The 26867-nt window shown below is 60.9% G+C and overlaps 1 protein-coding gene across 12 annotated transcripts in view; it reads right to left on the bottom strand.

Moving 5' to 3' along the window:
* The window catches only part of MYRF (myelin regulatory factor), a 32599-nt gene extending 9602 nt beyond the window's left edge, over positions 1 to 22997 (bottom strand). For 5 of the 12 annotated variants that reach the window (XM_044943597.1, XM_044943598.1, XM_044943603.1 and 2 more), the window contains exons 1-10: positions 22806 to 22996; positions 9775 to 9862; positions 9324 to 9587; positions 6860 to 6921; positions 5655 to 5934; positions 4365 to 4615; positions 4159 to 4282; positions 2023 to 2218; positions 398 to 474; positions 105 to 215 (exon numbers count right to left, since the gene is read on the bottom strand). In XM_044943597.1, coding sequence (XP_044799532.1) covers positions 105 to 215; positions 398 to 474; positions 2023 to 2218; positions 4159 to 4282; positions 4365 to 4615; positions 5655 to 5934; positions 6860 to 6921; positions 9324 to 9587; positions 9775 to 9862; positions 22806 to 22851 — 1499 coding nt within the window. In that variant the 5' untranslated portion in view covers positions 22852 to 22996. Of the gene's footprint in view, positions 1 to 104; positions 216 to 397; positions 475 to 2022; positions 2219 to 4158; positions 4283 to 4364; positions 4616 to 5654; positions 5935 to 6591; positions 6755 to 6859; positions 6922 to 9323; positions 9588 to 9774; positions 9863 to 22645; positions 22701 to 22805 lie in introns of those variants that run through there. The other 7 variants (XM_044943602.1, XM_044943600.1, XM_044943605.1 and 4 more) reach the window with 4 other exon arrangements.
* Positions 22998 to 26867: the final 3870 nt, after the last annotated feature.

Raw genomic sequence — 26867 nt, 5'->3', positions numbered from 1 at the left:
ACGGGCGGGCGCGGGCGGGGGTGGGGGTGGAGTCGGGGAGACACCCTCCAGCCCCTGGTGTTCAGAAATGGAGGGGCTCCGGGGAAGGGACACAGCCCGCTCACCTCTGGTCGGGGTTGGGCTTGCCCTTCTTGCGCATGTTGTTGGCAGTGGTCTCGCTGAAGTGCAGCCTCCCCACAGTCACTTTCGTGACCTGTTCGGGGGGCAGATTGACCCTGCAGAGGAGGGGCAGGGTACTCAGGGGCCAGGGAAGAGGGGCTGCGGAGAGCCAGGCCATGGAGGGGCCCCGGGGTCAGGAATGTGTGGGAGGGGCACGTTGTGGGTGCCTTTGGCCCTCCTTGGCTCCTGCCAGGGGAGCCCTCCTGGGGACCTCCCCCGCCATGGCTCAGACACTCACGAGACGGGGTTGAAGGGCCGCTTGCTTCGGTCCGACTGCGACTGCTCGATGTTGATGGACTGGTTCAGGGCCTCCAGCTGGGGGAGGAGCAGAGGCCAAGGGCACTTCAGGGCCCAGGGTCTCCCCACCTGGTCCTGCCCTCCTCAGCCTCTCAGCCCAGGCCCAGCGAAGTGGGAGCTCCTGAGGAAACTGAGGCCACCCTCCCCTCTGCCCACAGACTCCTGTGCATTCTCCTATACCGCCGCACCCCCCATGAGCCCACACCCACACCACTCTCCCACCTATGTGCACACACGTGAGCACACACACACAGGCAACTTCACTGGCCACCAATTCACACCCATGCACTCCACCCATCTCCAAGTACACATCCCAAATCAGCCTCCACAAACACCCATGCGTGCACGCTAAGTCGCTTCCGCCCTGTCTGACTCTTTGCAACCCCAAGGACTGTAGTCCAGCAGGCTACTCTGTCCACGGGCTTCTCCAGGCAAGTGGGTAGCCATTCCCTTCTCCAGGGGATCTTTCCGACCCAGGGGTCAAACCCCTGTCTCCTGCCCTGCAGACTTTTCACTGCTGAGTGACCCGGGAAGCCCATTCACAAACACCCAGTCACACCCAAAACCACACTCCCCAGAATCCATCCCACTCCCAGGCCTCTCAAGCCCTCCAGAGCACCAGCTGAGCCACGGCAATGCCAGGCCCCACTCATGACACGGAAGGAGACACATGCGGCCAGGCCATCAGGGAACTCGTGGGCTCAAAATCAACCACCACCACCGTGGAGGTGCTGGACAGGGAGGGGCCTCAAGTCAAAATGGGCCTCAGGGCAGGTGTCCCCGAGGAGGCAGCAGAGTGAACGGTGAAGGTCAAGGAGTGGTCAGCCAGGGGAGGAGGCAGGCAGTGGGGTTCAGAGGGCGTCCCAGAGGAGCCGCCTGGGGGGAGGCAGGGGCTGTGACTGGGCACAGCAAACCAGGGCCAGGGTGAGGATGGGGGTCCCGAAAGCCTCTGCTGGCTCAGCCTAGCAGTCAGGGCCGTGCTGGGGTGGATGGGGGAGACGGGGTCCTGGGGGCCTTGAATGGGGAATGTTGGGCCCACCTGTGTCTCAAGTGGAACAGGAGTCCGGCTGTGGGTGGTCAGATAAGGAGGGAGCCGGCCTGGTTTGGGCAGAGGTGCGGGGAGGAGAGGAGGGGACCAGGTTGTGGAAAGTTCCAGGAGAGAGAGCAGGGCCTAGTGCGCGGTGAGAGGTGGGCAAGCAGGTCCCAGATTCATGGCTTGGGTAACCAGGGCCCCGGAGCCCCATTCCCGGAGAGGAGAGCCTGGGGAGGGCGAGTTTGCAGGGAACTCATTTTGGGGTGCTATAGTGAGGCAGCTGACAGCAGGGTCAGGAGCGGGGTCCTGGCTGGGTGCACAGACTTGGGGTCACAGGGTAGAGAAGGAAACGGGAAGCGGAACTGAGCAGAGGGCTGGGGGCATGACCCTTAAGGGGCGGGCATGGGGGTTCAGGTGGGGAGGGGGGCTGGACTCAGCCCCCAGGAGTCTCCTCAGGACACACTCACCTGGCCCCGGGCTCGTTCGGCTCCCCCGGCCTCCTGCCCACCCTCACTGCTGAGCCCCAGACCTGCCTTCACTCCGTGCAGCTTCAGGTAGAAGCAGTCCAGGGGCTTGAGGCCTTCGGGCGTCTTGACGTACTTGGGCTCGCCCAGCATGCCGATGTACGCCGTCACCTGGAAGTGGTTCTTCTTCTGGCACACGAAGGCGTCGTCGCCCACCGAAAAGTTGAAGCCCTTGTCAGCGTCCACGCGGTAGGTGAGCATGGGCCTGGGGGTAGGCGAGGACACTCGACCGAGGGCCCCCAGCGGGGCCTGCCTTGCCTGTCCCGTCTGTGGCCTGTGTCCCCAAGCCAATTTCCTACCTGGTGCCCCCATCCTCAAACCTCTCTCGGGATTGCTCCCACTTCTCAGATATGGAAACTGAGCCCCCCAGGAGGATCTGAGCTCTGGTGTGACAATACCTCGGCCAATATTCCTCTCTTACGTGCCTGGGACCACTGCGCCCCGGTGATGGGGGAGGCTGGGCAAGACCCTAGGACGGGAGTGAGCTCCTGACGAGGGGGCCTGACAGCCCCTCACCACACTTGGCTTCTTCCCAGAAAGCTGCCCGAAGGCCCCCTCCCTCCAGGGAGACAGGGTGAGAGGGGATGCGTCTGTGGAGCCTCACTGTGCCTGACAGCTGGTTGCCATGGAAACGGTGGAACCAGGCGCCGGCTCTGCATGGGCCCATCCCCTGCCCACCAGCTTGCTCAAGCCCCCAGACATCCTCATCCTGACTCCTGCCCGGTGGGGAGGGGGCTCTCTGGGCAGCCTGGACTCAGCCTCAGTTTACCCATCTGTTGCTGGGAAGGTGTTCTAGGTCTGGGCTCTTCAGGGGATCTCCAGCGGGTAGGACACAGGGAGACTGGTGGCCCGCCTTCCCCCAGGTCCCCAGGCACAAGCAGTGCCCCTGATGCCCAGGCCTGCCTGGAGGAAGCTGGGCAGGGAGAATGTTTCCAAACTTGGTGAGGCCTTTGGGCCCGGCTAACATCTACGGGAAGACACAGAGCTCACTGCATCTCCCTCCCTGGGCTCCACTCATTTGCCTGACCACCCAGGAAACACCCAGAAAGTGCCTGGACCACACTGGGGTGGACCTCAGGTGTCAACTTCCTGGCCTTGGGATTTGGGGTGGCAGGGCTGACCTGAGAAGCATGGCCGTAGGAATGGGGGGGCGTCTTCACCAGGCCATAGGGCTGGACATCCAAAGACCTCTCCCCGCCACTCAGATAGGGTCTCAAAGGATCCTTTAGCCACTACATCGGTTGGACAGCTCCTTGCCCCAGCCCTGAGGGCTTCACGCTAACAACCCCACAAAGCCAGGGACCCCCAACTCCAGGAGGCTGGACTAGCTGTGAGAAGGCAAGTCCCAGACACCCTGCCCAGTCCAGTCCCAGGAAGGTCCAAAGTGAGCTGATGGTGAGCCATGCTCTCACCCCTTGTTGGCCTTCCGTGGGAGTGAGGGGAGTGGTCCCAGAGTGCTCCTGGCCGGGTCCCAGGAAGCTGAATCTGCATGGGTGGGTGCTGGAGCAGAGCTAGGAATGCTGGAGCAGCCTCTGACCAGTCCTCCCCCACCCACTGGTCCCTCCCCTGCAGGGAGGGGGCTTGCTGGAAGGGCCTCCCTGACACTCAGCTTCCGGCTACCTTCCTGGAATGCAGGAGGAGGGGGGACGGGGAGGAGGAGCCAGAAAATACCCTTCTCCACCCACTGCTGCCAGACTCACCCCCACTGGCCCCTCCTTGGCCGACACCACCTTCTTAAGGAGGCCTCGGGCCGGCTCAGGAATCAGGAGCCCTGAGTGGCAGTCCTAGCTCTCCCCTGAGCCCATCTGCTCTTCTGTGAAAGGGGACTATCTTGTTCCTAGGGTGCTTCCAGCCCTGCTCTAGGATCCTGAAGCCAGGGCTGGGGTTGCCCAGACAGCATGACCAGGAGGGGTGGTTGGTGGTGGTGGTGGTGGTGGTTTAGTTGCTAAGTCGTGTCCAACTCTTTTGCAACCCCATGGTTGGTAGCCCGCGAGGCTCCTCTGTCCATGGGATTTTCTAGGCAAGGATACCAGAGTGAGTTGTCATTTCCTTCTCCAGGGGATCTTCCCAATCCAGGGATGGAACCCGGGTCTCCTGCATTGGCAGGCAGATTGTTTACTGAGGGAAGGGGCACAAAGCACTCACAGCTCCTTGTAGTTAGCGTCGTACAGTGTCGCCCATTTGTTCTGCTGATGCGGTTGCCACTTGATGGACTGGTAGTTGGGGTCTAGGTAGGAGCCGCTGAGGCTGTCACTGTCCTGCAGGAGACCTGGAGAGATGGAATGGCCATTGTCCCTGAGCCCCAGGCCCCACGCCCCCAACTCAAAAGCCTGAGCAGGCCAGCCGTGTACCTGGTGAGGGGGCACCTGGTGGATGCCAAGGGGGCGTCTGGACCCGGGCGATGCTGAGGGGCAGGGAGCCAGGCCCGGGTGAGAGCGGGCCCTGGGGAGGCCAGGGTGGGGAAGGGGCTCGCGCTGGGTGCGGGGGCAGGGCCGTCACAGTCCCAGGCTCCTGTTTGATCATTCCGTTCAGCATCTGGGCGTTGAGGGTGTTGGGAGGTGATTCCGAGTGCTTCCTCTTCTTGGAGGGATGTGGGGGGAGCCTGGGGGATACAGGTGTGCATCATGGGGACCAGTGCCCCCTCTGACCTGTCCCACTGGGCAGTACCCTGGCTCCCCTCTCTGCCCTGTTCCAGCAGGATACACCCAGCCCAATGGACACCTCCTGCAGGAAGCCTGCGTCTTTACCTCCTCTGTGCTCTCCCATCATGCTGTGCTATCATTCTGTGTCTGTCCCTCCTCCCTGCCCCCCAGGCTGTGGAATCCAGGAGGGCAGGGCCACACCTGACTCGCCCATGTGTCCCCATCACCCCCGGCAACTGGCCTGGTGCACCAAGTGCTCAGAATCGTTGGTGGAATGAATGAGTCTGTCCCTTCCCTGTGGGGTCATTCTCAGCATCACCCGTTATAGTGAGGGCTCTTTGGAGAGCAGCCTCCAGAAACAAGCCAGAGGGCTTGGACCACCAAGGCTGGGAGAGTTTCCTGGAAAAGGGGCTGACGATTTGGGGGGGCTACGCAGCACCCCTTCCCCTTCTGGTTTACAAAAAGCTTTGCCAGTGGAATCTTTGCTTGAATGAAATCTTTCACGGAATCTCAAATGTCAAAACTGATAAAAAGATAATTCTGCAGCTGGAGTCAGAGCGGAAGTAGTTCTGGGTCTACACCTAGAACCTCCTCAGAAAACTGAGGACTCCGTGGTGGTTAGAAAGTCACTGCTATGTGGGTAAGAGCACCGGCCCGAGTTCAGGCTGTGGCTCTGCCCCTTCCTACCTTCGTGACCTGGCAAGCATCCCCCCTGCCCCAACCAAGCCTCAGTTTTCCTATCTGGGCAACAGGGATGGCCATGCTCATCAAATAAGTTAATGGTGAGCATTTGGCCTTGGCTGTAAATACCCTAGGCTTTGCTAGGCATATACATATACATTCACTGATCCCCATCTCTGGGGGGTCAGAGCCTTCTGCCCTTCCTGGGTTCATCCCTGCACCTACCTCTGTCTCTGTCCTGTAGGTGCTGCCCTGAGCAAAACCCCCTGCCCCCACCAGCCCATCTCCCCACCCCCGAGGAGGCTGCCCAGCTCTTACTCAGCTCCGTGTTGCTGGAGCAGCTGGTGGAGCATCTGGGACTGCTGGCCATGGTGGAGGTCGGTGGGCACCAGCCCCTGCCCCATGGCGGCATAGGGGGGCATCGGAGGCTCAGCCTTCATGTACAGGTCCCGCTGCAGGACGGGGTAGTGCGGTGGGGGCGGCGGGGGCGGTGGGGGGCCTGGCAGGTGGGCTGGAGGTGGGGGCGGGTGCTCCAGGCGGGAGGGCACCCCCACATGGCACAGGGTCTCGGGGGTAATGGTGCGCAGGAGATGGGGGTCTGTGGGAGAGAAGGGGAGTGGGGGTGGACATTAGGTTTCCAGGCACCAGCTCTCCCTGGAGCAGGGTCTCCTCATACCCACCCCCTCCTGAGCCCAGCCTGGGGGCTGCCCTCCCACTCATCCCACATGGGAGGAGGCTGGGCAGCCCAATCCCACTGCAGGCCTGGGCGGGGAGGCCAGACCCTGTCCAGGGGGTAGGCAGCCTTTCACCCCATCTGAGCCCGCTCCTTCCCTGGGCCGAGCCTGGCCCAGCTCCCTGGGGAGGACCCGCGTCCCAAGGCTCTCTCCCAAGCCCCTCGCAGGCCTGCTCCTCCTTTGGACTTCAGGAAGGAGTCTCCTGGGACCCCCAGTGCAGTCCTACGGCGGTCGGGGGGGGCCCTCCTCCCTCCGGCAGCCCCTCTACCGGGTTCCCAGGGGCCAGCCCCCCAGCCTGAGGGGGGGAAGCCCCAGCTCCCTTTGTTCCCCAGGAGGCATTCCAGAGATGTTTCTGGTAAGATAAACAGAACTCTTGACCCCTCTCTGGGCCGTAGGGAGACGGCTGCCTGCCATCCTTCTGCTCTTGGCCACCTGGGGGCCACGGCACCCCTGAGCACCCCCCGAGGCGCGGCAGGCCCAGCCAGCTGCACCCAGGCTGCTTCCCCCAGCCATCCACTCACCGCCGAAGGGTGCGTCCATGATGGCGCAGGCGGGCAGGCGGGTGGCATCACCGGCAGGGACACTTGCTCAGAGGCCGGCCGGCTCCCCACCCGCCCACAGGGAAACAATAGCCAGCGCCGGGGAGTATTTGACCAGCGATAATCTGGGCCTGTTGGGCGGCCGCTGGCCCCCCACCCCCACCCCCGGCTCGCTCCCTCCCTCCCGATAAGGCTGCCCCAACCACTTGCCCAAACCCCAGAGGGGGAGGGCGGTGCCCGCTGGACTCACCATTCACCTGCTGGGGGGAGTAGGCCTCGGAGCCCGAGTCTGGGGGAGAGTCTGGCAGGGTGCTGTGGAGAAGAGGGAAGGGCTGTTGGCTGGGCCATGGGACCCCTGCCTCCCAGCCGGGCAGCTCTTCTGCGGGGCAGGGTCCCACAGACCCAGGGGCTGGAGGCCTTGAGGTCTCCCCCCTCCCCCGTTACAGGCATTTCTCTTTACCAGCCCCCTTGGGGTGCCCGGCAGGGCCTGGGGCTGAGTTGCAGGTGGGGGGCCTTGGGCTCCCACCCTGCATCCCCTCAGACCTACAGGGCACTAGGGGGGCCTGTCCGCTGTGTCCCTGAGGCTGGTTCAGGGATTCAGGGACTCCCTCCTCAGAGCCAAAGGCCAGGCCAGCTTTTTTCTTCCTGCACCCACTGAAGCCCCACTTCCTGGAAACTCTAGGGGGCCCTAGGGGGCTGGGCCTGGGAAACGTCAGTGGGTCACCGGAGGGGCTGCCCTGCCATGGGCAGGTGTGGGCTGGGCAGGGAGCCAGCTTGCCAGGCCTGCACTCATAGGTTTTGTGTTATCAGTGGTTCGGGCGAGAAAGAACAGACTCGCCTCTGAGAGGTCAGCACGTCCTACATGAACCCTGTGCTCGCCTGAACAGGAAGGCGGTGGCCACTTGCAGGGGGCTGGCTCTCTGGCCATCGTGGCCCCCACATCTGGGAAGACTGCCCACCACCAGGCCCAGGCAGTGTCTGAGGCAGCCTAGTCACTGCAGACACGGCCCTGGGCTAACTGAGGGTCCCCAAGCTCCTCTGGACAAGCCAACCCCTCACCAGCTCCCGCAGGACCCGTGAGTGAGGATGACAGGAAGAAGTGATGGGGACCCGGTCCTTGCTGTGGGCCTCGCGGCCCGGCGGGCGGACCGGGGCCTCTCCAGCTCCATCTCCCCCCCTGCAGCCTGCACTGCCCTGACAGTGATCTCGTGTAAAGGCCCTTCTCTCCTTCTAGCCCCTGCAAACTCACATGCCAAATCCATAGGACTTGCCTTCTTCCTCCTAACTCACAGCGCTCGAGTTGCTGATTTACTGATTACTAACTCCCTCCTCAACTAGACCCACTGCAGGAGAGGCGGGCCTGCCTTGTTTTCTACCTAGAACAGGGCCTGGCAGGGGTGGGGCAGTGGGAGCCACCCGGGGCCCATGGAGTGTCTGTGTGGCTCTGGACACGCGCTTTCTCTCCCTGGGAAATGGCTTCAGTGCGCCATCTGAATCCTGCTGTGAGGGAGACGGGGCTCTATGCACAGGCTGGCTGGTTTTGGGGTCCCCAGGAGCTGGCTATTGGGGCAGTTGATGAGCTCACATAGAGGCCTGGGGTACTGCAGCAGGCACCCAGCAGACACTCGTTAGGTGGTGGTAGTTCTCTTCCCTCCCTACCCTTCAGGGTCCGCACAGCTTTAGGACAGCGTCTCAGCCTGAAGCAGCCAGCTGCCTTCTACCGCTACGGCTCACCCCTGCCTGGCCTCCCCGCTATAAGCCAGGACATGGCCACTGTCCCCCAGTACTTCCTCTGGGCTTCCTCCCCCGATTCTCACAGTCACATGATGGGGCAGAAGCATTTGGGGCTCCCTTTACAGCTGCAGCTGCTGAGGCCCTAACCGAGGTTGCGGGTCAGTACCCGGAAGAATGGGCTTCCCTGGTGGCTCAGCTGGTAAAGAATCCGCCTGCAATCCCAGAAGGTTGGGAATAGTGGAGCTGGAGCTGGAGCCTGGCTGTCTGATGGGTGTCATGCTCCCAGCACCCCACTATCCTTCTGCTCAGAGACGGGGTCCCCTGCCCCCTGCCTCAGCCTGGGGGTGGACCCAGAACTTTCTCTGAGCACCTCTGCAGGGCTTGGCAAACCCATGCTTCCTGCCTCTACGTGGGCTAGGCGGGTGGCCGCCTAGAACCTCAGGTCACAGCTGGGCCCAGGCTGAGCCCCTGGGTCAGGCGGGGACGTGGGCTCCTTGGAGAGGAGCGGTGCAGGGGGGACCTGGAAGGGGGAGGCTGGCTTGTCCCCACAGCTGCACTGACTTCAGGTCCCACACCTGCACCATCGGCCAACTCCCTGGGGCCACGGAAAACAGCGCCGTGAGGGGTTTGGGTGCCTGGGGTGCCTGCCTGCAGGTGGAAGTGCCCCTGAATGCAAACAGTCCTGCTGGTCTCAGCCCCTCCAACTCTCCACAGAGCTCAGGGTGGAGCCTTTTCTAGAACTTACATCAGCCCTCATCACTCCCCTGCTCGGAATCTTCAGCTGCCCACTGCCTCAGCACAAAGCCTCCTCGGCCTAGCCCTGGAGCCCCCGCCCACCACCACCACCTTGCTACCCACAGGGCAGCCCGCTCCCCACTGCCCAGCCTCAGCCCCAGGCCCACTGTCACTGTGCCCACGCCTTGCCTGGCCCGGGGCCCCTGCATCCTAACCCGACCACCACACTCCTTGCCCTCACTCACCCGGGGGCATAGGGAGCCTTGGGCTCTGCCTTGATGGGGGGCCCAGAACCCCCCAGGAAGGGCTTGGGAGCAACACCCATGCCGTTGTTGTTGTTGCAGTTGAGCGGGGCGCTGTAGCTCGGGGGTGGGAGGGCCCCGTGGCGCCCCGGGGAGGGTCCGCCCCCCGGGGGGCTCAGGTGGTGGACCCCGCTGGAGCCGGGGATCGCTGGCTGCCCATGGGGGTAGGAGGCCGCACTGGCTGGAGCAGAGATGTCAGGGAAGCAGCTGCGGAGAAGGGAGGAAGCTCAGCGCCAGCGGGGGCCCCCAGCCCCTCCCGGGGCCCCACCCGCGGGGCAGCGTGGACCCCGCAGAGGGCTCGGAGGCTGGGGGAGGGGGAGGAGCGGCTTTCGGAGGCGGGGCGTTGTCACGCCTCCCAGGTGAGGCCCGAGGGGCTGGGGGCGGGGCCACTCACAGGTCAGAGGCGTCCTCCTTGCTGATGTACTCCTCCAGGATGCTCGTGTCTATGTTGGAAGGCTCCAGGGCGCCGTTGATGTCGTGGCCTGCGGGGAGGAGTGGATGTGAGCCAGGGCAGAGACCCAGCACCCACCGCCCCCTACCTGTGTCCACGTGGAGAGAGAGCCCTTCACAGTCACCAACTGCCGCCCCTCCAGCAGGCAGGGACACTGCTGTCCCCAGCCCACAAGGCCCCCTGGACTCCCCCAGGAGGGGAGGGGCCCACAGTCTGCATCTGGACGGACCCACTGGCTCCTGCCCCTCCATCCCCTCTCCCAGATGTGTAAAACGAGCAAGTCCCTTCGTCTTGTCTATAAGATGGGGTGAACGTGTCCCCATCTTATGGGGTGCCATGAGCAGCAAATGAGGTGCTCACCCTCACGGACTTGGGCCCAGACTCGCTGACTCTGTCCTGCCCTGTCCTCCAGGCAGCGGTTCCAGACGGCCCAGCTGCGGGCAGCCAGGAGCATCGGGCCTGGCTGGGCTGGACCACACATCCTGGGTGGGGGGGCGGGGGTGGCGCATGGGGTTGGGGGAGATTCCTGCACCCCGGGCCCAGCTGCAGGTGGAGAGGGAGTTGGGGTCGGAGTCAGGAGCGACCAGCTCCCCCTCAGTGTGTGTGCCTACCACCCTCATAATGAGGGCGAGGGTGCTGAGCCCAGAGGAGGAAACAGCCTCAGAAAGGTTCAGCAGGGAACAGCAGGGGCCCCGGGCCCTCCCCCTGGCCTGGCCTGGCCCCACCAAGGGGCGGACTCTCAGAAAAGGCGCCCCCGTGCTCTCAGGCATCAGCAGGGGAGGAGATGCCCTCCCCTGATCCCCCCTCCCGGGGTCACCTTGTAGGGAGAGTTGGAGGGCGGGGTGATAAGGGGGCTGACGTGGGAGATGCGTCAACCGCGATAATGGAGGCTGGCCCCCCCACCCTGTTAGCCTGGGCTGGCTGGCCCCACTGAGGCAGGAGGCACCCCTCCCACAGGCCCCTAGGCCTTGAGTCAGGGGACTGTACCTCATGTTCCCTCCCCTGGTGAACCCTGGGAACAGATCTCAGGTCCAGTAATAAATCCTAGATCACCTACTGCGTGCTGTGTGACCTTGGGCAGCTCACTCACCCTCTCTGAGCCTCAAGCTCCTCAGTAAAATGGGGACACGAACAGCTAACACTTTATAGGGTTGTTCTGAGGATGAAACAAATTAAGGTGTATAAGGGGCCCGGCACATAGTGGGTGCTCAGCAAACAGCGGCTGTCCTCACTCCCCAGCACCCAGAGCCCTGGGGTCCCCAGGAACCCCCGGCCCAGGCCTCTCCCTGGCCCCAGCCGGCATTTCAAGAATGCTGAGCCCCGCTTAGGTGATTAATGAGTGGCTAAGCCCTCCTAGGAGTCACGCGCTGCCTGGGACAGGCCCTCCTGCCTGGGCTCACCCGGCAGGGAACAAGGGACACCCACCAAGCATCGCCAGTGGCCGCCCGGGGCAAGGGGAGCTTCTCAAGCTGGGAGTGACCAGGCTGCAGGCCGAGATCCTAGGACTCCAGTCACACTCTGGCCCTGACTCCGTCCTTCCCAGTTAACTGAAGGTCCCATTTATTGAGTGCCTGCTGTGTGCCAGGCACTTTTAGAGCCTAATACATTAATAATCATAGGAGTTTATTCTATGCAAGGCAACCTACAGGCCCTTCCCGTGCAGTGAGACGCTTCATCCTCCCAACCTATAACGGTGACAATGACATGATGATGATGATATTGACAGGGGCTCCCACTGAGTGCCCACCAGGCCCCAGCGCCCTTCTAAGCACTTAATGGGTTTACCTCCCAATCGCCCCTGAAGACCTGGTGTTTGTTATTAGCCTCATTCCCTTTGTCCAGAGAAGCCAAGTCTCTTGCCCAAGGCAACAGCGCAAGGAGAGGCCAAGGGTGCGGGCCTGACTCCAAGAGGGAAGGTTTGGTTGGTGGTTGCAGAGGCTTCCCGGCCATCCTGGGCGACCCCCCGCATGGGGGGATGGTCCCGAGGGAGGCAGGATCGGGCAGAGGGAATGGGGAGGGAGGAGGCACTGGAGCGTCACGCCCACCTTGGCCGCTGAAGCTGCAGGTTTTTGAGACTGAACTTGGAATCCACAGTGAATGATGGGGTGATGGAGTCATGGTGTTGCTATTTATAACAGGCCAGGCCCCCTCCTCCCCTCCCCCCCCTCCTCCCCTGGCTAGGAGCACTCCTAATCACCCCTAATCCTCCTGCCCACCTCCCCCCACCCCAGGGATTGGTGGGGGGGCTCAGACAGAGGCATCTTGGGAGACCCTAACAAGAACCAGATGTGGTTGGGGGGAGGAGAGGCCCTCCGGTGCCAGGGGCCGGGCGGACGGGAGGATGCAGGCGGGAAGGGTGAGCCACTGGGGCAGGGTGGGGGTGGGCCAACGGGTGGGAGAGAAGTATGAGGTTTGGGGGCTTGGTAGTCCTCCTGAGGGACACTGACACCAAATATACACTTTCTCTGGGAGTCGTCGAGGCCTGTCTGGCCCTCTCCCCACACCACCCATCCTAAAAGGTCCAGCCACTAAGCAAATGCCCCCAGTCTGTCCGTGAACCACACTGGAGATCTCTAACCCAACTTTCCAGCCCAGGGACTCCTGAGGCTGGAGCAGAGGCCCCCAGGAACTCAGGAGAAAGGCAGGGTGCCTAGGGCACACTCTTGAAGGTGCCCCCTTCCCCACCGCTCCCAAAAGAACCCTGGAAATCTCTGAGCCGGCAGCAGACACCTGTCAGGCAGGAAGCTAAGAGATCTTCTGCTGATCCTCAAGACCTCCCTGGGAGGTGTGGAGGCTGCCCAAGGTCCCACAGCCTGAAGGTGGCACCACCAGGTCACAAACCAGCATCCTTGCCCTCCCTCTCCCCAGACCCTCCAACTTGCCATTGCTCGGGGCACCCAGAACCCTAGTGCAAGGCCTGGCAGCTGGGCCCCCTGCCTGCCCCCACGGCTGCTCCTGCCCCAGTGTCCCTCCCTGCAACTCTCCAAGGTCCAGCCCCAGCCTCGCTCCCTCCTGGGACAAAAAGCCCCACTTGCTCTTTGGGGCCTTGGCACGTGCTGTTCCCTCAGTTCAGTTCAGTCGCTCAGTTGTGTCCGACTCTTTGCAACCCCATGGACTGCAGCACACCAGGCCTCCCTGTCCATCACCAACTTCTGGAGTTTACTCAAAGTCACGTCCACTAAGTTGGTGATGCCATCCAGCCATCTCATCCTCTGTCCCCCATGCTGTTCCCATTCCTCATCACTCGTTAGGTTTTGCCTTAAGTGTAAGTTCCTCCCAGAGATCGTGTCTGACTCTCCTAATTCCTTGAGTGGCAGCCTCCTTTCTACTTTCTCATCAGGCTCTTTGCTCACATGCCCTAAGGGGCAGAGTTAGTCCTCTGCCCACCCACAGCCCCCATTCACCGAGTGGTCATTCTGTCACACACTTAATACAGCTTTTTGGGGGGCTGCACGCCATGTGGGATCTTAGTTCCTCGACTAGGGATCGATCCCATGCCCCCTGCGTTGGAAGCATGGGGTCTTGAGCACTGGACCATATATAACTCATGTATAATTCTTATAACAATCCTATGGGGTAGGTGGTTTTCTTGTTCCCTGTTTCACAGATGAGGACACTGCGGCTCAGAAAGGATAAATGCCTTTCCACTGCTTTGCAGGTATAGCAGCTGGGCTGAGTCCTCTCCATCTGCCCTCTGTGGCATTAGCATCTAAGTATACCATAGGCACACAATAAATGTTCATGGGATGAATGAGCAGAGCGGCAAGCAGGGCACTGGAACCAGGCCTGCCTGGGTCTGGGGACCTCCGCCCGGCTATGCTGCAGTTAGGGTCCAGGGCTAGACAGGGCCCCTCCAGGCACCGCCCCTGCCTCGCTGAGCTATGCACCCCAGCTGCTCCTCATTAATTAGGCCCTTTATTACCTGCCTTTAACAGGAGCCAGACACTGCTCCTTCCCAGGGAGACAGGGATGGGGGCTGTGGGAAGGAAGCCCCTGCCCTCCTCTCTCCTCCTCCCTCTAAGGCCACCCAGCTGGGCAGAAGGGGAACCCAGGGGACACAAGCCAGGTGCGGGCTGAGGGCGGGTAGGGGCCCAGGTGGTCCTCCACCCTGGACCCTTCCCTTCCTCCCCACTCATGCTCACGCCCCCTCACCACCAGCTGTGGCCGCTGGCTGAGTCTCGGGCATTGTCCCGGGGAACGGGGGAGGGTGGGGACACGGCACAGTGGGAGGCTTGTGCCCTGTCCACACCCTCCCCCCCACCCGTCAATGGGGCACTTGTCAATTCATGCCCCAAACATGGCGGAAATCCCGTCGGCCACGTGGCTGTGGGCAGGGCAGGCCAGGGCCTAAGGATGCCGTCCGGGCAGAGCTGATCGGAACCCGGGGCAATCAGGGCACAGGTCTATCCTCCCATTGTCGACTGTCCACCCCAGGGATCCTGCCTCCAGACGAGGGCTGACCAGGGTAGCAATGGTCAGAAGACTGCCCACCTTGGCACTCCCACAATGCCCTAAATGGACCCCTGGGGTCACAGAGACCTGGTTGGTAATGTGGGCCCTTCCTTCATTGCTGCGTGACCCTCAGTAAGTGGCCTGACCTCTCTGGCCTTAGCTTCCTTCAAGTGCAGGAGATTCCTGCATCATGGGGTGGTCGTGAGTCTTCAATGAGATGGTGGGAGAGCTCCTCACCCCAGGAGGCCATTCCTCAGTTAGTGTTAACTATCCTGTCTCCATCAACCTTGGGACTCCCATCTCCTTTCCTGCCCAGGCACAACTGGTGCCATGTTGTTATTCTGGCACACCCGTGGCATAGTCCAGTCTCCAGGACCTGGCTCTAGCCATCCCCACTCCAGTGGGTAGGACTTCTGTGACTGTCTGCCTGCCCTGCCAGTCCTTCCGCAATCACCCCAGTCACAGAGGGCCCTCCGTGCTGTGGTTTCATCTCCCAATATTGACTGAGCTGATCGACATGTGCCAAACTAGTTCCCACTGGGACAGGGCACATGGGCTCTCACCTTCCTTGGTCTGGACTTTCTATCTTTATTAATATGACCTATGATTAATATATGATAACTAATTCAGGCTTCAAATTGTGACCAGAGCCTTCTCACCCAAAATGCCTTCAGGTCAAATGCTTGATTCTGCAAGTGACCCTCTGCATCTCAGCATCAAATCCCCAGTTAGCCTGGGGCTGAATGACAAGGATGTGGCTTTGGAGTCATTGCCAGCAGATCCTTAAATCTGATCCATGGTTGTCTTTGTTCCCTCTCAACTTCTTGCCAAAAATACAGTCGAGTCCTGCATCCTGTTTGCAGAGACCCTTCTACTCCAGGGGACCTGAAATCTTTAGCCCCCTCTGGGGTATAGCTGTGTCCTCCTTGGGTTCCCACACAGCTGCCATCCTGTCCTCAGATCTACACAAGGCTGAACTCTCAGCCCCAAGATGCTCCCAAGCCAGGTTCAACAGAGCTGGGCCCAGCAGCTGTGGCCCCTTCTTAGGGAACCCGCATTGGTCCCTAGGGATTTCCACTTTGCTCTACGACCCCCAACCATCTCCCACAGCGACCAGGCCAGGCAGGCTGAGGAAGACCCCTCCCCGCAGAGGTAAAATAGGCTCCTTGCAGCTCAGGGTGGGCTTACCAGGGTCACCCAGGCCCATTTGTGTTCACACACCAGCATGCCCCACATGCACGTGACACAAGAGCACACTCCCAGGCATGTATCCACTAGCACACACACGATCATGTACATCCAAACATACACCTGTGCAGAGGCACACACGCCAAACACTGACACACGCATGTGCACACACACAGCATGGTCCAAGTGTGCTCACCCATATCTTCACACAATTATTTACTGAGCATCTATGTTTCAGTCATGATGGTAGGCTCCAGAGATGAAGCAGTGAGCAGACAAAACCTCCTGCCTCGTCCCATTTGTGGCCAGGTGGGGGCCCAGTCAGGGGACGACCTTTCCTTTGGGACCAGAGCAAAATAGCGAAGGGCAAGCTGGGGAGACATGTGCACACCCTCTTCCCCAGGAGGGCTTGGGGAGGGTGGCAGTTTGCACAAGGAACCCCTCACTTCCTCTTGGCTCCCCTTCACTTTCTGGCTGCCCCTCTCCCAGTCTCTTCACACCCACTCCTGGCCTGTCCTAGTCCCCTCTTCTGTATCAGGTTTACTGGTTGTACATATAAATTGTACTTTCCTTAAAAAAAAAGACAAAACAAACACAAACCTCCTGTCTACATGGAGCTGACATTCCGGATGCAGAGTCAGGTGACAAGATAGATGGGTCAAACCCACAGCATTTTAGAATGTGACAAATGCTATGGAGACACTAAGGCAGGGAGATGAGGCTGGGGTGCTAGAAGAGTGAGAAGGAGTTGTCATTTTAAGCAGGATATCAGGGAAGGCTTCACAGAGCAAAGACAGGGAGGAGGTGAGCCACACGGACAACTGAGAAGAACATTCCAGGCAGTGGGGAGCCAGTGCAAAGGCCCTGCGGCATGTTCACATCTCAACACACCTCACATTTGTACACTCGTGCCCACAGTGATTCCCCGGTGGCTCAGTAGGTAAAGAATCTGCCTGCAGTGAAGGAGACTCAGGAGATGTGGGCTTAATCCCTGGGTCGGGAAGATTCTCTCAAGGAGGAAATGGCAACCCACTCCAGTCTTTGTGCCGGGAAAATCCCACGGACAGAGGAGCCCGGCGGGCTACAGTCGATAGGATCGCAAACAGTTGGACACGACTGAGTGAGCACGCACGCGTGTCTGCAGTGCTCGCTGACCCAAGGCAGGCCCAGGCCAGCACACCTCCCCATCAGGTCCAGGTGAAGCCAGTCCAGCTGAGCGAACTCGGTGTAAGCCAGTCCAACTCTGTCACCAAAGGCAGCCCACTCCCAGTTAGCAAAGCAGGGGATGTGTATCTTGGGAAAGCCCCTCACCCTCTTTGGGCTGCTCAGAGAGGAGCTCCCAGCTCCCCCCTCCCTCCAAGACCACAGACCCCAGGAGAAGAACCATGGTGGGGAGAAGGGAGCACGGGGGACTGAGGTGATGAAGAGGGGAGTGAGGGGGGTGGGTCCCCAAGCTCCTCAGAGAGACAGAGGCTGTGGTTGTGCATTAGTGGGGCTGGAGGGATCTAGGTCAGATGGAGGAAAACCTTTCCCACCGATGAGCAAGTAGGCAGGGAGAGGCCAGGAAGCCCTGAAGCCCACTGTCCATGGTCCAGGCCAGGGGCTGCTTAGGAGCCAATTGCCCCTCGACCCAGGGTTTTCCCTTCCTTCCTTCCTCCAGCCTCAACAGTCTTGGGGTCTCACTGCTTCTATCACACAACCCTGACCATCTGAGTGAGGGGTCTGAGGTCCAGAAAGGTCCAGGGGCTGGACAACAGTCACCCAGCACAGTCGCACGTGAAGGGTCAGGCCCCCCAGCACACAGACAAGAGGCCCCCTCCCGCCCCACTCCAAGCTGGCACCCAGCTGTGATGGGCTGCAGGTCAGGAGACGGGATGCCACCCAGCTTTGCCACCACGGCTGCCCTGAGTGAGCCTGCCCCATCGCCTCCTCCTCCTGCCTCAGCAGCCCCCTCTCAGAAGTGAGGGGACCCCAGCCGCACTTCCACAGGGCCCCCGAGAGACAACACACACCTAAACCTCCGGCCTGGGTGCGGCTGGCAAAAACAAAGGATGGTCAAGCCCCTTCCCCCAGCCACCAGCCTGAGTTCCTCATCTCTGAGCTGGAGGGTGGGGCAGGCCCCGCTGGAGGCACCGGGAACCAGGAGTGGCATCAGGGCCAGGCAGGGCCATGGAGCGGCCTCTGAGTACCGGGTGCTCCACACAGCTTCCCTTCGGCCCTGGAATGAGCAGCCCAGAGAGGGTGAGGGGCTTTCCCAAGACACACAGCGCCAGCCACAGGCCCCAGCCTGACGCTGGGGGTACTGACCTATCCTTGGACCGATAAAGCGGGGAGCATAGTACCTGGTGTGAGCCTCCCAAGGGAGAGCAATCACAGTCCAGGCTGCAGGCACCCCACCAGTTACCGTCCCAGACCCCGTTTATCTAATCTCCACGGAAACCCTGAGAGGCAGGTATGATGCCTACAGCTGTGTTGCCATTCTACAGAAGGGAAGGTGGAGGCACAAAGAGGTTTAGGGACAGGACCAGGAGAAGGCTAAGGACAGACCCACAGCCCACCTCAATGAATGCAGAGACCCACATGGGCTCAAGGGGCTGCCCAACATGCTGGCAGCTGGGGCTGGAGACCAAGACGGGAGAGGATGCCTCTCCATACACACACCCAGGCTGCGGGGGAAACTGAGACCCAGAGGAGGGCTAGGTGAAAAGGAAGAAGGTGGGAGAAAAAGGGCAGACAGCCTGGGTAGGGCGGGGCCAGCCCCGGTTAATAATTCAGTTAATGATTTCTTCTCTCCATCCTTATCGAGCGGGCAAAGTCCAAGGGCAGCAGCCAATCAGCAGCCCCCGCTGGGCAGTTACCCAGCGGCCTCTGCTGCCAGGGCCCCCAGTCCTGCGAGGAATCAGAGAGCGGGGGCCAGTTCCCCAGGAGGGGGCCGTTCTGCCCAGAGCAGCCTATCTTTCCCCCCAACACCCTGCTTGGCTCTGCCTAAGACCCCCGGGGCCCCTCTGCCCAGGCCCTCAGACTCAGGAGAAGCCCTGGAGTTGGTAGGCTGGAAGCAGCCTGCTCCGCTCCTTTGTGCTGAACCAGGCCCCCTGACCCTGCCTCTGTTCACATGGTCATTGTTGCTTCCATCTCCTGCCCTCCCCCCACCCTGTGCGGCCCTACGCTGGGTGCTGGGAACAGGGGGATGAGTCAGTCGCCCCCCTCCCCCCGCCGCCCCTGCTACCTACCACTTCCCTTCCAGCTGGGGTCAGGACCTAGGGAGGTGGGGCTGGGACAGAAGTCCTCCAGAGTGGCTCTGTGTGGACCCAGGAGGCACCCCATCTCATCCCCTTGAGAGTCAGGGGTCTGGTGGTCTCCCCTACCCACCGACTCCCCAGGGCACACTGCAGGCAGGTGGACTCAGGCACAGTGCCTGGTCACACAGCGCATCTCAGCCCCAGACTCCCGTCCAGGGTGGGCATCCTCTTCCATGAGTGGTCAGGTGGGCTCCCCGGGGGCCTCATCTGCAGGCAGAGGGGCTGGTCCCCATAGGAAGGCCACCCTCCCTCCCCAAGGCCCTGGCGACGGGGCGTGCTGAGGCCTGGGTATCAGCCCTGGTTCACCCGGACTGACCCCCTTCTCTTGGAGCCACAGTCTTGGACTCTGGGGAAAGCGGGCCAATGCCATCCCTCCACTTCCCCATCCCAGAGCTGAGGAAGGGTCAAAGCCAGGATCTGGTGTTCTGGGATCGGTGAGGAGCCCAGCGCCCCCTCCCCCCGTGTCCAGTGTATATGTCCTATCGTGAGGTCAGGAGCTTGCCTTTGTTTGGTGGCTGAAAAGAATCATCCTGGAAGCCCCTGCTCTGGTCCAGCCTACCTGCCTACCCCAGACAGGTAGGGGACATGAAGCCAGAGAAGGGAAGTCACCAGCCCAAGCTACCCATCAGGTTTGGAAGGAGTGAAAACCAGGCTCCCACCTCCAATCCTAACAGGGCTCTAGAGGCCAGGGGAGGCACCCCAACCTCTGGGTGGCCTCTCCAGCACATGCTGGCAGCCCAGCTCCGTTCAGTCGCTTCCTCCATCCCCACCGGCTTTCTGAGGGCTGGCCGCTGTTCACTCACACCCCATGTGTCCCTGAAGCCAGGGGCCAGCACCCTCCGCCTTCTAAAACATCCCTCTTCCCCAGGGCTGGAGGAGAAGGCTCATCAGAGCCCAGGGCAGCATCAAGATCTTCTCTGCTGCCCACTCTTATCTTGCAGGTGAGGAAAAGGGGTCCAGAGAGGGCCACACAGCTCTCAGCGACCGAGCCCACCCCACAACCTCTAAGACCCTATTAGGGATCCTCTGCCGCCACCTGGCCCTGGCCCTGACCAGCTCTGGGAGCCCCAGGCCCCAGCCAGTCAACGTGATTAGGAGGACACCTGCCACTGCGTCCCGGTTACCTGCTGGGAGCCAGTGCATCGTGCCTGGAGGGTCCGCTCTCTGCAGGCCCTGTGCCCGCGGGTCTGGGCGGCTGTAGCCTCCCTCTAGGGGATTAGCAAGGCAGTCACGGGGGCCCGGCTGTACCAGCCTCGAGGGGGCCGCCCTGTCCCAGCCTCCCACCTGAGGCTCAAAGCGCCTTAGCCTCCAGCCCCTCACCCTGGGGCCGGGTACAGCCTGGCCCCCCCACCCTGTGCGGGCAGGACCCAGGACACATGCCTGATGTGCCTGGAGAGGGGGCCTTGTCACACAAGGGGCCTGGGCACACCTTGCCCCCTTCAGTCAAGCCCTCTCCCATCTCCAAGCCCAGAGCTGAAAGCACAGACCCTGCGCCTATGTACGCACTGTCCTGGGGGGTGACCACAGCCAAGCAGGACCTGGGATGAGAGCTCAGGCGTCCCCCAGCCCCGAGGGACATACGTACCGCGTCTCTTCCCTCTCCCTGGAACAACACATACACCATGCGCACAACAGCACTGCTGCCCCCGCTTCCACACTTCCACTCATGAGCACACTCGCCAGCACCCCCCACCCCCCAGGGGCTCCCTAACACCCACACTGAGTCCCCCATGTGCCATTGCCCACCAGATTCCCGGCCAGGCCTTCCCCACCCAAGCTGCCTGGGAGACCCCAGCCCTCAGCGCCTGCCCCACCTTCCCCCCATCGCAGGCTCTGGGAGCACTTTTCCAGCCCCTGGCTCCCTCCACAGACATTCTTGAGTCTCCTCTTATCTCTCTGGAGGGAGCAGCACAGCCTCCCCGCCAGGCCAGCCAGGCCAGCCGCATGGCTGAGCCGTGGCGTCAGCCCCCACCCCCACTCCCCACCCACGGCCAGGAGGGAAAGTTTGGCTGCGGAGACAGGGAGCCTGGGCCAGCCAGGCCCACCCCTCTGCCCGGGCCCAGGGTCCTGGGGGAGGAGGTGCGGGGATATCTGCAGGAAGTAAGGGGGTCTGGCTTGTGAGTCATCGGGACGTCTGGCACGCTCAGGGCACCCCCAAAAGAGCAGCCCCCAAGCAAGGACAAGTGTCCCCTTCCTACCTCCCCAGGGTCTCCATAAAGCCCCTCAAGGCTCCTAAAGGATTAGCAGGAGCAGGGGAGAACCAGAGCCCCTGGGACCGATGGGGAAATGTCAGGACCCTCAAATGGCCAATCCACTCAGGATCAACCACTCAACCTAGTCCCAACCTGACTTCTTGGATCTGGGGCTGCTGGGGGTCCCAAAAACTGCAGTGGGGAGGCCTGAGGCTTGGGGATGCCCTTACCTGGGTTGTTTAGCAAACTTTCTCCCTGTCTGTGACTTCTGGCTGGGGGGCAGCAAGCAGAGTGGACAAAGGCTCCCACCCTCACACCCCGGAAGTCACAGGGAGAAACTGAGTCAAAGAAAGGCCTTCCTTGCTCCCTCACAGGACTCCAAAGGGATCTGGGCGCTGGGCTTGAAACCTGGGCCCTAATTCCCTGCCCTGTGTGCCCTGTGGGCCACCCGCAACTCGCCAGGGTTAGGTTCACACTGATGGAAGGTTCTGGATCATCGAATTTTGCATTCTGAAAGCACTGAGGTGCAGGGTATGGGCTCAGGGACTGGGCAGCGGGTAGGGGCAGAGGGTGGGCTACCGAGGTGGGTGGAGAGGGACACAAAAGCACCCAGAAGGTCTGGCTAGATGTTCCAGCAAGGGTCTGAGAAGCTGGGGGGTGTCAGCCTGTGCCTGTCCCCCTCCCCCACGCTGTCCCTTCCCTCCTGAACTCAGCACCGGGGAGGGGGACAGCTTGGAGGAGGGGCGGAGGCTACTCAGGAAAAGGGGAGAGAAGCTGGCGAGATGAAGGTGCAGCGCCCCCAAAACCACTGCTCAGGAGCGGGGAGAGGGCAGAAGAAAACACGGTCGGGTGTGCGTAGATCCCAGCCCTGGCGAGGGTCCTGTAGGGTCAAGGTGAGGAGAAGAGGTCGTTCCTGGGACAGGGGCACCGTCTGAGGGGGCAGAGCTCCAGGGACAGGTGTGAGACATAGCCCAGAGGACCCTTGGGGGGTTGGCAGGAGGCAGCGAGAGGTCTCAGAGGGAGGAGGTAGCTAATGTGGTGGGGGCGGTGGGAAGGGGGGGTGATGCCAACTTCAAGAAGGTTCCAGCCCAAGGAGAGCACTGGAGGTGGTGGTGGGGGGGGAATCCCACCCACAGAGGAATGCCGGGGAGGGGTACCCCAGACCCTGGTAAGGGAGGGGTAGCTGCTTCCAGGGGAAGTTCAGCTGTGGGGGAGGGGGCAGCCTTGGAGAAGGTGGGTGACGGTCCTGAAGGGGGTCTCCCCATCTTGATGGGGGTCCTAGGCTCCAGGAAGCACCGTGGGGCAGGTCCCAGCTCCTAGGAGTCAGGCTAGGGGCAGCGGGAGCAGGATGCCAACCTGAAAGCAAAGGCAGGGCGTCTGGGTCCTTAGGCGGGGGTCCCAGTCTCTGGGAGGCACGCTGGGGTGCTAGCCTAAGAGGCATGGAAGGCCCCCAGAAGGCGTGCTGGGGACTCCAGCCTAGAGGGGGGTTCCAGCGAAGCACAGAGACGGTCCCCGGGGTCGGGAAGTGTCAGAATTCAGAGGGGACTGCGGGTCCTGGAAGGCGTGAAGGAAGGCTGAGTAGGGATGGGACGCAGCTCCAAGGAAGTTGTGTCGGGAGTGGGGGGGTGGGGGGGGGGAGGAACAGGGAGGGGGAGCCCAAGTTCAGCAGAGGTGGGTATTAACCTGCAGGAGATGGAGGAGGGCCCCCGCCCGGAGCAGGCATTCTGGCGGGGTCCCGGCCTGGCGAAAGCACAGTCCGAGGTCCCAGTCCCCAGGCAGACCGGGCTGGGGGCTCCCAGCGCGAGAGGGTCGTCGTCCCCGCCGGCCCCGCGCGGTCCCTCACCTTCGAAGAAGCGCTGCAGCGCCTCCGTCTCGTCCACCACCTCCATGTCCGGCCTGCCCGCCGCGCACTCCGCCCCGGCCCCGCTACAGCCCGGCCCGGGGGCGCGGCATCGCCGGCGCGGCCAGCGCGACAGTCCCGGCTCGGCTCCCGCTGCGGTCCCGCCCGGCCCGCCGCCTCGTTCGCCCCCAGCGCGGCCCTGGCCCGGCCCCTGCCCGCCCGCACGCGCCCCGCCCGCCGGCCGCGCTCCGCGCCCCCTGCCGGCCCGCCGCAGACCCGCGCCGGGCAGGATGCGCGCGGCTCCTCCAGGGGGCGCTCGGCGCGGGGTGGGGGGCTCCTAATCGAGTTGGGGGGGGGGGTCACTGCGCCGCCAGACCCCTGTGCTGCGGGAGGCCAGGACCCCCGCAGTCCTCTCCTGCCCCTGGGGTAAGAGCAGACAGCTGGCTTCTCAATCTCAGATGTTCAGAACCAAACCTCAGGGATAACCCCCGTTTCCTCTGTTGACCCACTGCCCATCTCGGCAATAACTTGCATTTCTCAAATGTTCGTTAGAGGCCAGGCCCACCCTGAGTGCTCTACGGGGATTATCTCTGAGTTCGTCCTCTCAGGTACCCTACCAAAGAGAGACTACTATGTGATTTTACAGATGCGAACACTGAGGCTCAGTGAAGTTCGGTACCGTCTGAGGAAGTCTGTCCTGTACAACCTTGCAGTGATGGCGGATTCCCTCTCTGTCTTCCATCAGGGTCGCTGCCAGCCGCATCTGGCTGCCGAGCACTTGAAAAGTGGCTGTTGAGACTGGGAATCTGACTTCTCAATTTTTAGTTAATTTTAATTAGTTCAAATTTAAATAGCTATGTGTAGTTGTGGTATTGAACGGTCCAGGTCTAACGGTTTCAAAGGGATTAGGGTCAAAGGCAACATCAGAGCCAGGTCCTGGCTGACCTGGGAAACTGTCCCTTCCGTCATCCAGGAGGGTCCTGAGTGAATCCACCAGCCTTCTCTCTCTGTCTCCATCTCTGCGAGCGCCTCTCATTTCTTTCCTGCCAAACAGCACAGCCTCTCTCCCCACTGATCTCCTCTATAACCCTTCTATCACTCTTTTTACTTATCTATTTTTATTATTTATTTATTTATTCTTTGGCCATGCCACACAGCATGTGGGATCTTAGTTCCCCAGCTAGGGATGGAACCCCCCCAACCCTGTACCCCTGCTCTGGAAAACACAGTCTTAAACACTGGACCGCTAGGGTAGTCACCCAAATCACTCTTTTTAAAACGTAAATCAGATCGTGTCACTTCTTTCCTAAAACCTGGGGTTTCCCTTTGCACTCAAAACAATATCTAGGTCCATCCATGCTGCTGCAAATGGCATTATATATGTGTCTGTATAACTGATAGGCTTCCTTGTTGGTGCTAGTGATAAAGAACCCGCCTGTCAACGCAGGAGACTTAAGAGACATGGGTTCGATCCCTGAGTCGGGAAGATCCCCTGGAAGAGGAAATGGCAACCCACTCCAGTATTCTTGCCTGGAGAATCCCATGGACAGAGCATCCTGGTGGGCTACGGTCCATAGGGTCGCAAAGAGTCAGACATGACTAAAATGACTTAGCACACACACATAAGTATAACTGATTCACTTTGCTATACAGCAGAAACCAACACAACATTGTAAATCATACTCCGATAAAATTAAAAAAACAAAAACATCTAAACTCCTGCCCTGGTTTCCAAGGCCGAGTATGACCTGCTCCAGCCTGTAATGCTGGCCTCATCTCCTACTTCGCTCTCCATTGCCAAGTCACAGGCACCACAAGTCCTCTTTGCCATCACTCAAACATGCCAGACTCACACCTGCCACGGGGCCTTGGCACATGCTGTTCCATCTGTCTGCAACGTTGGTTCCCCTGAGCTGGTTCCTTGGGCGTAGTCAGTCTCAGCTCACTCACCACCTCACTGGCCATCCTATTGAAAGCAATTCCCCCTGTGTGCACGAGTGCTAAGTTGCTCAATTGTGTCCAGCTCTTTGCAACTCCATGGACTGTAGCCCACAGGCTCCTCTGTCCATGGGATTCTCCAGGCAAGAATACTGGAGTGGGTTGCCATGCCCCCTTTCAGGGGATCTTCCCAAGCCAGGGATCGAATCCGCATCTCTTAAAGTCCCCTGCATTGGCAGGCAGGTTCTTTACCACTAGGACCACCTGGGAAACCCAGTTCCCCCTACCTAGCCTTTCTTTCTCACCATGAAAAAGATTTGTATCTACTCTTTGTTATGATTCTTCTCCTTGCTCAAGAATGAAAGCTCTATGAGGGTAAGGGTTTTTTTCTGGCTTGGTCAGTGCTCTAAGTTCAGCACCAAGAATGCTACTTGGCACACAGTAGGTGCTCAAAATATTAATAGATGTGATGAATGAATGACTAGGGTGGCGTCTTCAAACTGCAGAATCTTAGAACTCTGAAACCTCGGAAGCAGGGAGTTCTGGAATCCGGGACCCAGAGAATCATCTCACTACAGAGTGGCTCCGCTCACAGCCTCCCTGGGTCCTCAGACACAGCACGGGGGCTGGAAAAAAATCTACCCCACTCTTCTTCTTGTTCAGTCGCTAAGTCGTGTTCTACTCTCTAGGACCCCATGGACTGCAGCACGCCAGGCTTCCCTGTCTTTCACTTTTCCAGAGCTTGCTCAAACTCATGTCCATTGAGTCGATGACGCCATCCAACCATCTCACCCCTGTCACCCACTTCTCCTCCTGCCTTCTATCTTTCCCAACATCCGGGGCTTTTCCAGGAAGTCAGTTCGTTGCATTGGGTGGCCACTGTATTGGAGCTTCAGCCTCAGCATCAGTCCTTGCAGTGACTATTCAGGCTTTGTTTCCTCTGCATTGATTGACAGATGACAAAACTGAAACAGAGGCCAAGGAGGGGGTGGTGGGAGGACTCACTGGCAAGTCAAGATGCCGGTCTAGGCAGCCCACCGGTGGCCCCTCAGAGGACAGTGCGGGGTGGGGGGCGAGCTGGGCTACCGGGTGGAGGTGGCAGTGAGAGCCAGCAAAGCGGTTCTCACACAAGCTACCCTCCTCCTCCTCCCCAGCGGCCAGCCTTGGTGGGGGTGGGGGGACAGCCGGGGCCTGAGCCCCAGATGTGGCCCAGTCAGCAGGCCCGTGGTGGCCCGCCGAGGAGGGTCAATGCCACGACAGTTCTGGGGCTGGGGGAGGGGGTGCCCAGGCCGGCGGGCGCCTCACAATGAGGTTTTGTCCCCCGGGGGCCGCTCTCGGAGCTGTTGCTCTTAGATATATAGAAATGGATTTTGCTGGAGGCCCCAGCTGTGTGAGCTGACCGGCGCTCCCCCCACAGGGGCCCGACTGAGGGAGGGAGAGGGCCACACTGAGACGCCTATTCTTTTCCAGCTGATACACCCCAGAGGTTTTTCCCCCTCTGCAGCCTCCCTTAAGACAATTGTTATTCTCTGCTCTGCCCCCTCCCCCACCCGGGTCAGGCCCACCCCGCGGACAAAGTAGACACCCGCCTACGCCGAGTGATTTTTTAAAATGAATTTATTTTAGGAGTTGCCCAGGACCGCCTGGAAAATCAGCTTCTTTACAAGCCTCCCCCATCCGCAGGTCTTCCTGCCACATCCCACGTGGTTCCCAAAAAGTCTACCGTTAGAAGGCGGTCCCCATCTGTGAACGATGCCTTGCCCTGGCAGTGGGTGGGTGGAGCTATGCGTATTTTGTCCCCAGCACCCAAGTCCTCAGGCTGGGTTGTTGGGTCTCGGCCTTGAAGATGCATGCAGTGGGATGGGGCTTCCTGTTCATCTCATGGGAGCTGGCCTTGCTCAGGGGGTTCTCGCCCTGCTGTCTCCCCTGACCCCACTAAACCACTGAGTGAGGGAGCAGTGGTCCCCTGGGATCTTCGTCTCTGCGCTGGGGGAGTAGGGTGGCTGAAAGGCCCCTGACTCCAGGGCTCAGTGAAGAGTCAAGGCTGCCACCCTCCAACTCCATAATGAAGGAGGTTGAGGCTGGTGAGGGAGCCCCAGAGAGCCTTGCGTAAGCAGGACCTTGAGG

This window comes from Bubalus bubalis, chromosome 5 (assembly GCF_019923935.1).
Source record: "Bubalus bubalis isolate 160015118507 breed Murrah chromosome 5, NDDB_SH_1, whole genome shotgun sequence".
Lineage (NCBI taxonomy): Eukaryota > Metazoa > Chordata > Mammalia > Artiodactyla > Bovidae > Bubalus > Bubalus bubalis.
This window is presented reverse-complemented; position numbering and strand designations above follow the sequence as displayed.